At 50.9% G+C, this 14,567-nt stretch overlaps 1 protein-coding gene across 6 annotated transcripts in view; it reads right to left on the bottom strand.

Moving 5' to 3' along the window:
* GAB3 (GRB2 associated binding protein 3) overlaps positions 1 to 14,567 on the bottom strand; it is a 68,947-nt gene that overhangs the window by 14,018 nt on the left and 40,362 nt on the right. For 3 of the 6 annotated variants that reach the window (XM_055817936.1, XM_055817933.1, XM_055817931.1), the window contains exons 2-5: positions 8,384 to 8,687; positions 1,478 to 1,549; positions 1,024 to 1,240; positions 96 to 574 (exon numbers count right to left, since the gene is read on the bottom strand). In XM_055817936.1, coding sequence (XP_055673911.1) covers positions 96 to 574; positions 1,024 to 1,240; positions 1,478 to 1,549; positions 8,384 to 8,687 — 1,072 coding nt within the window. The remainder of the gene's footprint in view (positions 1 to 95; positions 575 to 1,023; positions 1,241 to 1,477; positions 1,550 to 8,383; positions 8,688 to 14,567) is intronic. The other 3 variants (XM_055817937.1, XM_055817935.1, XM_055817934.1) reach the window with 2 other exon arrangements.

A 14,567-nucleotide genomic window follows, 5' to 3' on the forward strand; every position in this document is an offset into this window, starting at 1 on the left:
AAGGCACAACGGGAGGTGGGAGCCTACTCTGCACTCATGGGCAGCTCCATCCCTCACACCAGTACTGCTTTGTTGGCTCTTGGAAATACACTCACCTTTCCAGTTCCTCACGTTGTCCAAGCTGGACAAGGAGATCCTCCTGGGCACCAGAGCAACCTGAGCCCGGCAGATCCCTGCGTGCCCATTCTGGAGGGCTCCACCACCCACCTCGTCCCCTCTCCTGTCTGAGAAGTGGGTTGGCTTGGGTGGCCGTGGTGGGGGGGTGTTGGACAGGACGTCCAGCTGGGTTACACCGTAGGGCAGTGCGTTTTGGCTCTTGTCAATCTGAAAGGTTGGTGTCAGCGGTGTCCCCAACAGTGGAGAAGAGGAGGAAAAGTCACTGGGTGGCCCACTAATGTCTATGTTCCTGGACACAGTGCTGGGATTTGCCAGTGGGGCCCCATCCTGGTGCACAGTGCCAGCGCTGGATGGCTGTACAAGGTACAAGGAGGGCTGGGACTGCAAGGAGTCGACAAAAACATCATCCGATGAGGTTTGCTCCAGAGATCTGTCTGAATTCGACCAGCTGTCACACCTGCAGAGAGACAGAGGTCAGGACCTATGCCTTCCTTTTCTCCTGGTTGCAACCAAGCAAGCACACAGCAAAAAAAACCCCAAACCCACCCCACAGCTCGGCACAAAATCTGTTCCTTCCCTGTGGCTGTGGAAGGTCCCCCTGAGCTGGGCTGAGGCACTCTGTGGAGCACCTTGGGCAGCAGCAGGCAGAAAGGGCATCTGGAGGGGGGCTGTATGTGAGGTCCCCAGCCACCCACCCTGGAAGGAGACCGGGCCAACATGCTCGACTGCTAATCTATGCTATGAAAAACCCTGTGTAAATTGGATTAGGCTGCTGGTCCCTGTTGTGCTCGAGAGCCTACCCTGAGTGGCAGGGCTCAAGGACCAGTTTACTCCAGTTTCCTAGGCCATCACTGGGCAGGCAGAGGGTGGCTGCAGCCTGATGCATCTGACAGATCCCAGACCTACCTGTTGTGGCTGAGCTTGCCCGACTCGCAGTTGGAGAGGAAGAGGTAGTCAGGGAGGAAGACCGACTCTGACTCGCTGGGGGTCTCTTCCGCAGCAGACGCGTCAGCAGCAGCATGGTCGACCGAGAAGGAGGGATCAGCAATGCGGGAGGCATGGGTGGAGGCAGCCGGTGATGGCTGTGGGGACGAGGTCGTGTGAGACAGGCTCTCCACTGAACCTGCAATTGGAACGGATGGCCCTGGCTGAGGGATGGCTCTGACTCACCCTGGCCCACTGCCTCTCCTGGCCACCACCAGCTTGCCTTTGCACCAGGGATGTTCTACCCCAGAGCAGCAATGGGTCAAGGCAAACACTGATTCTGGGGAGAGGGGATGCTGGTTTTGCAGCTGATCCCCCTGTCTGGGCTGGGTAAGCCAGCTGCCAAATCGAGGAGCTGCAGGAGGTGCAGACCCACCTTGCTTTGGGGTCCCCCGCTCCTGCAGGGCTGCAGCATCTCTCCTGCAGACAGTGATGAAGACAGCCTCTGCTGAGGAAAGTACCGAGGCAGAGCGGTCTGTTTTATCAAGTATTGTTTAGGATCTAACGTAAATAATTAATTATTAATCTCTAACACTTCAAATTAATGGCAACAAGGAAAGGGATTGATTTCTCCCCACTTTCTAGATGTCAGTGGACAAACCAGAGCTTTGCAGCTCATGGAGCAGCTGGATTTGTTGCACCTCTGAATTTATCTGCAAACTCCTTATGCCTCTCTAGGCTGGGCACCATGAGAGCTGTGGTGTAGCTGTTATCGCCCAGCTGGAGACTTGTTGGCTCTGCTGAGAAAAGGGATACTACTTTTCTGGAGGCCAAAAGGCACAGTGGAGCCTGTACTCAGTGCCCCCTTCCCTGCTCCCTCCTTCCCAATACTCCCCAGCGCAGACAAGGGTGGTGGTGGGGTGAGGAGCAGGTCTGGGCTGCAGGCAGCAGGGCTGGCCCAGACTGCACAGAGTTAGCCACCTGCTTGACTCCAGGTCCACCTCCAGCCACCACGGCCACCCTTCCCTGCCAGCGTGGCACTCACGCCCATCTGATCCCGTGCCCAGCAGCAGAGGCAAGTCTGGTTCTGTTGCCCTCCCAGGCTCCATCCCTGCTAGAGAGCTGGGGATGCAGGGCAGGAGGGATGGATGAGCAATGGCTTAGCCACACTTAAGGCTAAGCACAGCCTCTGGCTCAGCTTTCGGGGCATTTCAACTCAAAAATAGAGTCCTCAGCCCAAGTCAGACCTATCCCCATGGGCAGCTGTGGGGTGGGAAGGATGTCTTTGCAGAGCAGCTCCCCAAAGGCATCTGCTGGCAGCAAGCTCTAACAGTGGCACCAGGAGCATATGCCATCAATGAGAGAATATGATTTTTCTAATGAAGTTTCAGGTTGCTGTGTGGCAGCTCCCTTACTGGGGCTGTACAAGGACCAGGCTGCTCGCTGGGTGCCCCAGCTGTCCCTGACACCTGTGAGGCTCAGCAGTGGGATACCCATCTCTCTCGCCAAAGTGCAAACACAGCCTGATTCAAAACTGCAAACCCCTTCTTCAAAAGAAAAAAACCCACAGCAAAAACAAACACAAGAAAGCAGCTACTGCTGGTAAAACCAGACCAAGCATAAACACACCTTCAAAATGGAGCAAGAAGGCAGATTTCTTGAATGCTGATATCCAGAATTTGCTGGAAATGCTGGGAACCAGCCCCTGACCATCTGTGCGCATGCTGTAGGCCAGATCCTGCACTGCGTGGTGAGGTCCTGAGATCTTCTGACAGGTCATACCTAGTCCTCAGCTCAACGCAGCAACAAGCCTTGGCACTGTGCTGGGTTGTTGTAGTCACTGCTCAGCCCTGGGGGGTGCTAGGTATATGTGCAAGCAGGTCAGGAAGGATGGTGAGGGCTGCCAAGACTTGGGTGGTTAGCAACGTCACTAAACACAAACAAAATCCCGTAGAGATCCAGACTTCCTCATCAGTCGCAGTGGGCTTCTGATCTCAGTCAGCAGAACTGATCTTCTCTCCCTGCACTACCCCACACCTCATCCCTTTATAACTGGGGAGGGAGCTGCCTCTTTCCTTCCCATCTACCAGTACTGACCCACCACTGCTTCCTCCCATTAGCTTTGAGGGTCTGGTGCAGTGGTGGGCTCCAGGTCAGCAAAGCACTTCAGCACGTACTTAAATTCAAGCTTAAGCAAAGCATTCGTTTCATTTTGAGCAGGTACTTAGAGCAGCAGGATTTCAGCAGTGAACATCTGGAAGGAATGGCTTTTACAGGGTTTCACATTTGCAAAGCAGAGCTTTAAGGCTGCTTTCTTCCCATCTGAAAAATCACTTCTCTCTCGTTCATTGTGCTGGCTCAGACGGTAACTCTGCTTTCAGAGCAGGGACCCTGAGAGCTGTCTTGGAAGCTGAAGATGATCAAATATGTACTGGGCCAACTCAATAGGGATCTCAGAAAAGCATGTTCATGTCACCATCTGACCAAATTATTTTTTTAAAAAAACAACAACAACAAAAACACAACTACAAACTGCCACAGTGCATAAGACAAGAAATTAATGACATTCTGGATTATTAACACAGAGAACAAACAGGCCTGAACTCCATCTGGTACTCACAGGGTTTAGCCATGGATTATCCCATCAGGAAAGGCTGCGAGCTGCAGACCACATGGCAACTGTTGTTAGCAGGAGGGAGGTATAGGGACAGTGCAGACCTGCCCTTTTCTAACCTTCAGGGGCTCAGGGACATGCAGACTGTCCCCGTCCCTGCCAGCTCTGCTGGTAACTGAATCAGTGTGCATTACAGCTGTACCATGACAGCAGCTGGGTACAATAAATTATGCATGGCCACTTTCAACAGTGAGAAGGCAGAGAATAGGTTTGGTGCCTGCCCCCCCCTTTGCCAGAGAGACAGAGGGAAGCTTCGGCTGCCAAAGTAACTGCTTTGGCGAGTACTAACCCCCCAAAAAATCTCTGCCCTGCATTGATGGGGAAAGTCACTGTGGCCGCCGTGACTTTCCCCATCAATGCAGGGCCATTGCTTGGAGAAACAGAAGGCTTCTCCCTCTTGCTAGACCCCAGCCCACTCCCCAAAAATTGTTACAGTACAACAGCAGTGCGGGAGCACAGTAGAATAGGGGGGTCCTGCTCACAGCAACCCCTGACCAGGCTGCATGGCCATACTAAGAAGGCAAAAATGCCACACACCCCTCCTGGCCAGGGGCCAGAGCCTGACATTAAAGAGCAGCCTTGAGGCTGTGCAGTGAGAAGGGATTTCCTCCCGCTGAGAGGGGAGTGGGGAGGGAGTAGCCCCAGCACCTGGCCTCCAGCATGGGCTGGGAGGAACTGTCACACCTCCCCTGAACTCCTGTGCAAGGGCCAGGTGCTGCCATGAGCAAGCTGCTGGGATGCTGCCTGCCCCACTTTGTATGGGAACAGAGGGGGAAATGAAATGAAGATGCTCGGGAGAAAGTGCCTCTGCAAGGAGAGCACAGACACTCCAGGTAACCCCTCAGTGCGGTGATCCCAGCTCCCCTTTGCTCCCAGCACACTGCCCTGGCTGGGGGAGATGCTCCCCAGTGTGGCTGCAGCAAAGTGCTGGGGAATCGAACTACCCCCATGCCATGGCACAGTCTGTGCACACTGGCAAAAGAAGAAAGCCCACAACAACAGAGAGACATTTAAGAAGGCAAAGAAACTATCAGAGGTGCAGGCAGAAAGGAAGAAGGTCCCAGCAATGGGCAAGGATGGGTGTGAACACCAGAGGTGAGGAGAGGTGGAGGAACAGAAATGCTCTAATCCAACTGCCAGCAGCCAAGAAGAACCCAAGGGTAACTGCCACTTAGGGTGCCCCTGCCAACATCCTGATCCATGCACTGTGCAGGGAAGGCACCAGTGAGGGGGCCTCCCAGGGACATCAGGCTCCACTGTGGCCCTGAGCGCTGTGGGAGAGAGTAGAGCAACAGGGAAGAGAGGGAGATCAGCAGGGACCTTCAGGTAAGGGCTGCACCCAGGAGGAGCAAGGTGTTCAACCAGGATGTGGAACAGTACCCAGAGGCTATGGAAGAAGTGAAGACGTCACCCAAGACAAAAGGTCCCTCTTGGGCTGAGGAGCTCCCTGCCAAGGGAATATTCAATGCACAGCTACAATCTTTAAAGTAAGGTTTCCTAATGAAAAAGGCTAAACAACTTTCACAGCAGTTTCTCCAATGAAAAGCTGCTATATTGCATTGTGACAATCATGGTTTCAGCTTGCATATGGGCTAAAGTGTGCCCATGATGTCCCACAGCCACCTCATTTCATCCTGCCCCTGCCCAGCCACTTGGCTGAGGCGTCCTCTTGATTCCCTGTGTGGCCACGGGTCCCATGCAGTTGGGGAACGACCGCTCTATTGGGAAGAGGTAGAAGCAAGATTTTACATAGAAATGGTCGGAAAACAGGGAGGGAGGCCTCTTCCTCTCTCCTCCAGCTGACTCCCCTGAAGGTGCCAGCTCCCCCATCATTTTCAGCGCAGGCGGCGGCACAGTTCCTTGTGGCAGTGAGCGCTGCAGCATGCTGATTGCTGCTGGCATCCCTTCCCGACAGCCACCCTGCCAGGTGCTTCCTGACATCTGCCTGGAGCTTGCATGTCGCCTCCGTCTCTCAGCCATCCCCTCTCTTGTTGACTTAAAAGCTGTCCTCGCAGGGCCAGCCACGGTTTGCTCACTTCGCTCTGCACCTGGCTGCTGATGTGTCAGACCGGAGGCCTCTGATGACCAGGACCTGGCTGTTCACACAGCTTCTTTGCCACTGGAAGGGACTAACTGGGAACGATGGGACGGTATTTAAAGCTGAGTCACTGCGTAAGCCTGTGGCTGCACTTTCTGGGCATTCAGTGGAGAAAGCAGCAGATTTGGTTTTGGCCTCAAAGTCACAGCAAATTTTCAGAGATGCAAGGATTAAGAGTGAGTGATTTCACAATATAATATTGGCTTTGAGATTAATTTTAATACACAGAACAGCTTATTAAAATTTCCTGCAATTGATGTGTCTTTCCTTTGATGATTCATTTCAGGGACTATTATTTTTTTAACACTGTAACATTTAAGTTAAAAAAGCATGTGGCATTTAACAGAGCTTTCCTCTTCTTATGTTAATTTTTAAGGGTAATTTGTTTAAACCTACAGGCTCTTGGGGGATTTAGGTGCTTCCAAAAAGCTGAAGCAATTAGCAACTGTTTGAAGCGTGATGTGCAACCTGTGGAACTGTGCAGATTTAAATCAGAGGATCTGAACATGCCCTGCAGCCTGACAAGAATACATCCCAGAGCTGACCTCACTGCCACAAACTGCGGGATAAATAGAAGATCTTCTGAGCTATTAGCCATTAGAGATACAGTAAGTGCATGTCTGGAAGCTTAGCTCACGCCATCTGTGATGAGGGCGCTACGTTCAGGTGCCAGACTTTATCGGAACCAAGGCAAATGCTCTGCACTGCTGAACTTCTTGAGGGACAATATCCGCCTTGAACGGAGTGGAAAGCTGGGATGTCAGCTTTCCCAACTGCTGCAGCAAGAGCTGTCACTTCTCATCCGTCAGTGTCTGCACCAGCAATCTTTGCTGGGAGAGAAACACCACTGTGTAACACTCTGAATGCTGCCCATGTGTAAGTCTCACAAGCAACACTGTGTTACCAGTGTAACAGAACAGATATTTCCCAGTATCAATGCACCTATCCTGGGACAGTTGCTGCCTTGGCTCCTCTGCCACTGATCACATCTCCCTATGCACATCCTCAACACAGTGCTAGGAGAAGTCTGTATACACACCTGAGAGAACAAAAAATAAATTTCCTCGTTTCTGTTTTGCATGGAAAGAGTTACCTTCATTTCAGAGTAATTGGTAAAATTATACCTAAAATAACACTGCACCAGGAGCAACGCTAGAGCAACATCTCAGTGTCAACAAGGGGAGATGGGTAGGAAGAGGGTTACTGAACATCCCTAATCACATTCAAGTGCCAAAGGGTTATTGACCCCGATCCCCCAAAGCTGCCAGTTCTAGTTCACAAGTTGCATTCATGGGCAGTTTGTACTGGCACATAAAAATATGTCAGCATGTTTTCCTGGTGGTTTCTTAAGTAAATGCAGAAAAAAAGCAGACATCACATTTGTAACAGGACCACTGCAGTGCTCTTTCCACTCCCATTTCCCCTCAAAATAAACTACAGAAGGGAAGATTAAAGAAGACGAGGAACCAGGAGAGATCAAAATAAAACATCTCACTGTAGCCTTTTGTTTCAAGTTACAAGGTACCAGTATGACTACGTGGTGGTTGCAGACACCAGTAGCAGCCTGAGCGCAGCAGCACAGGAACCATGGCAGGGTAATCTGCCTGGCCATACTGTGATACCCCCAAACACATTACTGCGCTTGGCATCAGGTCCCTCCATCACCACCCTTTTTCTGATCTTGCACTGCCTTTTATCACAGAGAAGGACTTTGTTCTGACTCACTTCCAACAAAGGTCTCAAATTGCTGCTGTATCTGCCCCTTGGAAATGTCAAGGGAAAGACAGATTGCTGTTATCTGAGCCTGATTGTCTCATTTGAAAGGTAAGTTAATGATGATACAGGTCCCGACTTTAATTACTGGCTACATCCATCTTGGAGTGGTTAATTCTTGGAAGCTTTCCAAGAAATTCACCCTACTGAATATATACAAGTGTAGGTCCTTGCAAAACAGGCTGACCTTATGTTTCACTGGCAGGACCATCTCTTAAGTCTAGACACACGCTTCTAACACTTCCCTATCCTCTGCCTTTTTTTTATTTTTCTTCTCATTAATGGACTAAGACAGCCCAGTTTTGCCAGTGATTTATGTAGATGTATATACACCCAAGTCTGTGCACATTCCACATCCAGCAAAGCCTGAGAAAATGTGAGTTTTGCATGACACTTCCCTGGAACAGGTGTCTTACATTAAGCCAAACTAAATAAATAGGGGACATGCACTGAAAAAAATGGCCCCAGAAGATAACACTCAGTCAGCTTTTCACATAAACAGTACCTTGTCTTGTTAAGGACATGCTGTTTGTTCTAACAGGAATTGTTTCATCAAAGTGAGACCAAGCAGCCAGCAAACATTCCTACCCAGCAGCAAGATCCCTGACAACTTTCAAATCAGGGTTTAGCAGCATCCCAGTGCTGTGTGGAGCTAAAGGAAACAAAGTGCCACACCACCCGCTCAGCCCAAGCAGCCAGCAAGGTCCCTGCTTCCTCTCACCCTGGCTGCTGCTGTGGAGGAGCCCAGACACTGGTCATTCTCCCAACCCCCAAGACAAGCATGAGCATGATCCTACCTGTACCATCTTCTAGATGTCCAAAGTTACAGATCTGGCTGATGTTGTGCACCCAGATCTGCATCTCCTCCTCGGTTTTGGCTACCAGGTAGAAGGTGCGGTAGGTGGTTCTCACAATGAAGACAAAGTTGTTCTGAAATTCCTTCTTGATGAAGTTGGGTCCCGAGTGCTTCAGCACTTCGCACTCGTTGAGGTCAATGATCCGGATGGGTTTTTTGGAGTGGTTGTTCCTGTAGTACTCCAGCACATCTGGGTTCCCGCTCATGCGGCCTCTGCGCAGCACGAACCAGCGCTTCCGCCATGCCTGCAAATGGCACAGACAGGGCCCTTTTAGCACCAACCACATCGTACATCAATCAGTCCACACACACTTATTTTCTTTTCGGTTTTACAGTTGTTTTGGTAAGCCAGCCAAATCGTGACTTTGATTTGAAGTGCTTGCTATCAGCTTGCATTTGCAATAGGAAAAAAGGCAGAGGGTTGTCCCTTTTGAGGTTGAGAAGAGCAAGCCCTCTCCCCTCCTCTCCCCCTCAGCCTCCCAGCATGCTGTGACCCAAACAATCTGATACTGCACCGCCTCATCTGCTGGGAGATTATAACACATTTTTCCTTGCGAAATGAAAACATCTAGGACTGCACCCTGTGTTGCAGTACATAAGCTAATATCTGGCAACAAATATCTTTTGCCCAGCAAAGCCAAGGGCTTCAGATGACCTGTGCAGCTTCCCTCAAGCCCAGAACAAAGGGGAGTTACTCTGGGGACTTAAGGGAATTGTAGTGCTAAAAAATTAAACAGAAAACTTACAAAGCTTACAGAAGGGCACCTGTTTAGACAGGTACTGCTTCAAGTGAAGTCATCCCTAATCAAACCTGGTAAGCACTGATGTCTTTAGACCCTCTTGACTGAAGGTATGGGTCCCATACAGGCTTAAATGAAGTCCTCATAGGACTACACTTTAAAAAGCTATATGCAAGTTTCTAGGAGCAAAATAACGTATTTTCTCTTTTCCAGCAGCTGTTTTTGTTCACCTACAACACAAGTGCCTCTGTGTTGATTACAGCTATCACAAATGTGCCTGCTCTGAGGGCTAGAAGAAATCCACCCCAAGCTCTGTTCCACAAGAAATAAGACATTAGGACCTTCCCCTTTATGTAACTCCACAAAAACTGTTGGATAAAGTCATGCCTAAGCCATCAAGGTCCAGGTGGCTGCCAGGGAGCAGCTGAAGCCAAAGCTGCAGCTGCCCCCGCTCAGCTGGCAGCCCACCAAGGTGCAGGAGCTGCCCAGGTGCCTGCAATAACCCTGCAGCCACTGGCTGCTTTAGTTGCCTTTGTAAGAGTTAAAATCTCGTTAAAGAAACATCTGAACCACAACCTCCCTACTTGAGCCTTATTCAAATGCTCTTTGCAAAATTACTTGTCACAAGGATGTCAATCTGGGTGATAGCTTGTGTTCTAGTCAAAACTCAGGTAATTTTGCAAAGAGTGGACCTGTCTGTTGGTTTGACGACAGCCAACCATTCGGCCTTAAGGCAAAATAACTTGAGTTCAGGATGTTTTCACTAAGATGCAAGAGTCGTTACTGGCTACAGCTTAGGATCAATACAGGTACTACAGATTTTGCTGACACTGAGCTCCCATTGGCATGGTGATAGTTAAAATGATCAACAAAAAATAGCAACAATCATTTGTCAAGAAAAGGCTTTTTCTTTTTTTTTACTGAAAAAAGTCTTCCTTGCAGTGCAGCAAGCTTTTCACAGCCTGTCAATACTCTTCCAAAGACTTATCTAGAAGTAAGTCTGTTCAGCTTGGCAGTACCTTAATCTATTTTGAAAGCAAAAGATCCTTCAAAAACAACACACAGGGACTGGAGAATGAGCTATCACAGAGGGAGCTCTTGCAAGGCTGAACAAGCATCCACCAGCCTATGTAAAGGAGAGGTTTGCAGGGAGGAGTGGTCACATCAGGAATAAACAGGGAGCAGAGGTGAGATGCAAAGTGTATTGCACAAAGAAAATTAACTCTTGCCCTCATGACTTGTTGCGGCTCAAAAGCAATTTGGTCTCAGTTGAAAATAGCTAGAGATAATAGGTTACTGAGGTATTTAAGACAAGTCTAATTTTGTGGCAGCCTGGAAAAAAAACCCCATCCCACCCCCACCAAAGGAAACAGGAACAAAGAAAAAATATTTAATGGAGAAAACACCTTCCTAACTAGCAAGCTCCAGCAGCAGAATACAGCCCAGCAGGTATCTGGCATGTATAGTCCCGGAAAGAGTCCACATCTCCACCACCTGCAACCCAAGTGCCATACTGGATTAATGCACACCCTGCAGATGCATCAGAACAGAAAGGTCCCCTCACACCCCTAAACAACAAAAAGGAAATGCTTCAGGAAGTGTAAGCTAAACAAGACATGTTCCTCTGCCTCCCAGAGACACAGGCTGCTTGGGCATTAAATCTCCCATCTCCCCCCCCAAACTGCAAAACCACTTCTTACTCCTTCCCCAAGACTGCCAGCCCTGCAGCTTGAATACACCTGTCTCCTTCTGATGGAAACTGGATGGAAATCAGATGGAAATCACCTGCAGATGAGCAAGCTGAGGAGGGATGGGAGGAGACGGGAGGGGATGGGGGAGCAGCTGGGGACACCCTGCCTAGCTGGCACCCACTAGCTATGGGGAGGTGGGAGCTCAGCCCCAGGGCTGGGGCTAGCTCCGGGCTACCTGCCAGTGGCCAGTCCAACACTGTTAGGTAGGATGGTCCAGTAGCTGCCCCCATTTCCTTAGCATTTTAATTTTCACGAGTCTAAATGGGTCTGTAGTTTCAGTGCAACCCGGGCAGCTGGTGAGAGGAAGGAGCAAGCTGCAGCTGTGCTTCGTGGAAAGGCTCGCGGTCCCTCCGTTTGGAGGCGAGGGCTGGCTCTGGCATGGTGTGAGTGGCTGTGGCTCCGCTGGGTTTGGTTTTGTACCTGCAGCTACACAATTTGATCAGGCTTATTGTCTGGCTGGTGGTGCAAGAGATGGAGAGGTGCCCAGTCAGTGCGCCCTATGATGGGAGAGGAGAGCAGGGCTGAGGCTGTGTGAGAAAACACTGGCTGTCATAGCTGGGCAGCCGTGACAACGGAGCTGAGGGGAAATAATGCCAGATAGCTGCCCAGATCTGCACTGCCCTGGGGAATAGGGGGCATCCCCTCTCCATCTCCCACATGGCCACCCTCGCCTTCCCTTCCCCAGGCTGGCAGCGGGGCCCATGCAGCCAGCCAGCTCCCTGTACAGCTGAAAAGTGAGTAGTTTTTTTCAAGTGAGGGTAACACATGAGCTGTAGGAAACACACAAGAAGGTGGGAGGTGGAGAGGAACCGAAGAACTGCCCTTTGGTGATACCATAGGCTTGGACAAGCTAACAGCCCTTGGCTGCTGCTGTACATTGCCCCAAACATTAATGTGCTCTGAAACTGATGGTGGTATCTCACTGTGAGCTACAGGAACCAGAGCAAATACCCTGCCTGTGCCACCGGCTGGCTGTTGGACCTGGAGCCGAGGGCAGTGAGAGGCGCCGAGGGATGACAGCCTTTATATAGGCACAGCCTGAGTCAGCAGCGTGGGTGAATCAGCACTTGCAGGCGCAGGTCTTTAAAGATGCTTAAGCACTCAACCCCTCTTGAAATCAGTGCAGGTGCCACGGCAGGGTGGCAGTGGCCGAGGGTGATGGGCAGTTCGCCAGCACCACCCAACAAGCTTGCCCACTGCCCTGTGCCGGGGCTGCTCCTTGCCTGCCACCAAAGGGAGCTCTCTCATGGGAGCAAACCCAGCAGAAACCACCTCATCCCACGCTGGGAAATGGAGAGTGCTGCAAGCCAGGCACCCCAGCACCCAGCCTTGCCTGGGCCAAGCACCAGGAAGGGGGTAGGAGGGTGGGAGGGGAATGGGACCAGCTCACCCCTGGGTGCTTGCTCTTAACATCAGCTTTGTTGTACCATCAAACAGCATCGACACACACACACACACACAGAGTGCAGTTGCACCTCAGCTCTCTGGGCTTTTTTTCCCCTCCACTCTCTGGGAAGAAAGTGGCATTGGCTACCAACATATCTACCGGCGAGTGGGGTTGAAGACAATCTTTTGCACCTCTGCTCCCATCTGACACATCCAGTCCCATCACTGTCTCCCCCCAGTGGCTCATTTCCATTCTGAAACTTTCATCAATGCGTGCCTTTACTCACAAAATGTGCTCCAAAACATTTTTGCTTATCCTACAATGCTGAGTGTACGATGTGCTAAGCTTCTGAGACACTTGCAGCTTGCCTGCAAACCGACGAAGGCAGGTTTGCCATCACCAATAAAAAGGACTCACCCTGCTCTACAGTGTAGGCAAAGCAGGGGGTTTTGGCACACCTTTCAGCATGAGGCTTTTATCTCCCAGAGTCAAATATCCTCTCTTCATTTTCCTGCCATTTGCCTGCAACGAGCTATGTGTCTCTTCTCCCCAGAGGAAGGGGACGCAGTACGCTGGAGTCGCTGGGAGCCCAGCTGTGGCAGGCCTTGGCCAGACAAGATGTCAGCAGCAGCTTGTAGCTCACAGGGACCCCGGCAGCTCAAGTACTATGCAGTCCACTCTGCTGGAGCTGGGGCCAGGGCTCCTCAGCCCTGGGCCAGAGGCACAGAGGGTGCCTGGCACCCCCCAGCCCTGCCCTGCGAGGCAGGCAGGCACGCCGCACAGCAGCCCCTCTCCAGTGCCCACCCCAGCCCCATGGCAGGGCATGGTGGGGTTTTACATAGTGATATGCTCTAGGTAGTTTTCGTTTTCCATTTACCAGTCACAAGGCTGCCTCTTCCTTCCCCTCTTCTGGTTCTTCCCACCATCCCCGGTTTTCTGTCTTTGCAGTGTGACCTTCGCCCACAGACCAGGACGCTGTATGGTACAGCATGTGCCTTCCTCCCCTTCCCCATCCCTCACCCAACCCAGAAGCTGCACCTATGCCAGCACCACGATGAAAGGTGCTGAGCGCCTGCCCGGGGCTGGATGGGGGTCCCCACAGCTCACAGACCCCTTGCTGGGGAAGGATGCGCTGTGCCAGTACCCTGTGGTAGAGCAAGGAGCTCTGCTCCCCGCTCCCTCCAGTCCCGGGTGGCACTGTGTGCATGCTCACCCTGCACCCTTGTACTGCTGCAATACCTTCCTCCTCGTGGTTTGTACGGCACAGTCGCTACCACTGCGAGCCTTTGCCCAGAGGACCAGTTCCTGCGTTTGCTGCAGGGTGTCGGTGTCAGGCTAGAGAGCATCTTCGAGCCCCTGCAGCAGCTTGAGGCTGGTGGGGGCAGCTGAGGAGCCAGCAGGGCCAGGGCGGTGGAGCTGTGGTGAGGAGGGATTTATTTCAGCTGATCAGAGCCAATAATATCTGACAATATTTAGTCTGGAGCTGCACACACTGCCAAATTTATGAGAGAATTTGGATCTATTTAAGGGTGAAAGATTGCACTCCCATGGTTGAGATGAAGTAACCTATATACTTAAATAGGAACCAATTCCTGGGATTCAGCCTAGGCTCCTCACTCACACTATGGAAAGGATCTATGCATCCAGAAGAAATACTACATTTATTTGGGGGCCTCTTGAAATGTGCTCCTTTTTGATGAAGGCATGATACGATGATGATATGTTTACATGTCCTCCAAAGCTTTATTGGCATTAGAGAGAAGGCTTTATCAGAAAAGCACAACTACAATCAAACAAAAGCCAACATAAATCTAGAACAATTTTCATCTGCCCTTCGTAAGTGGAATAGTTCAGTGCCAAAAGGAAGAAAGAATTTGCAGCAGTGTTGGTCGGATGCCAGCATGTTGCTTTGTGCAACACAAGCTATCAGTGTTTTCGTCTCACTCCTGAATTTTTCACTTTGGGAATTCCAGAGCCGCTTCTCAAGGGAAAAGGAATAGCTGTGTTTCCATTTCAGCAGGGTTTCTAAGAAAGCAATCACTGCTTCCACGATCTGATGTCTCTGCTTCTGCTGCATAAGTGGTGTGAGGTTTAAAAAGGGCTGCTATTACATGGGAATGTTTGCTCCGCCATGGCAATGTCAGATAAAACAGGCCACAAGCAAACCTATTATGTGCTGGAAAACCAGCTAGCTGGTAAACAAGGCCAGAATGAGAGCTGAGCGCCTGCGCTGGGAAGGTTTAGCCA

The sequence above is a fragment of the Falco peregrinus genome, chromosome 13, assembly GCF_023634155.1.
Source record: "Falco peregrinus isolate bFalPer1 chromosome 13, bFalPer1.pri, whole genome shotgun sequence".
Classification (NCBI taxonomy): domain Eukaryota; kingdom Metazoa; phylum Chordata; class Aves; order Falconiformes; family Falconidae; genus Falco; species Falco peregrinus.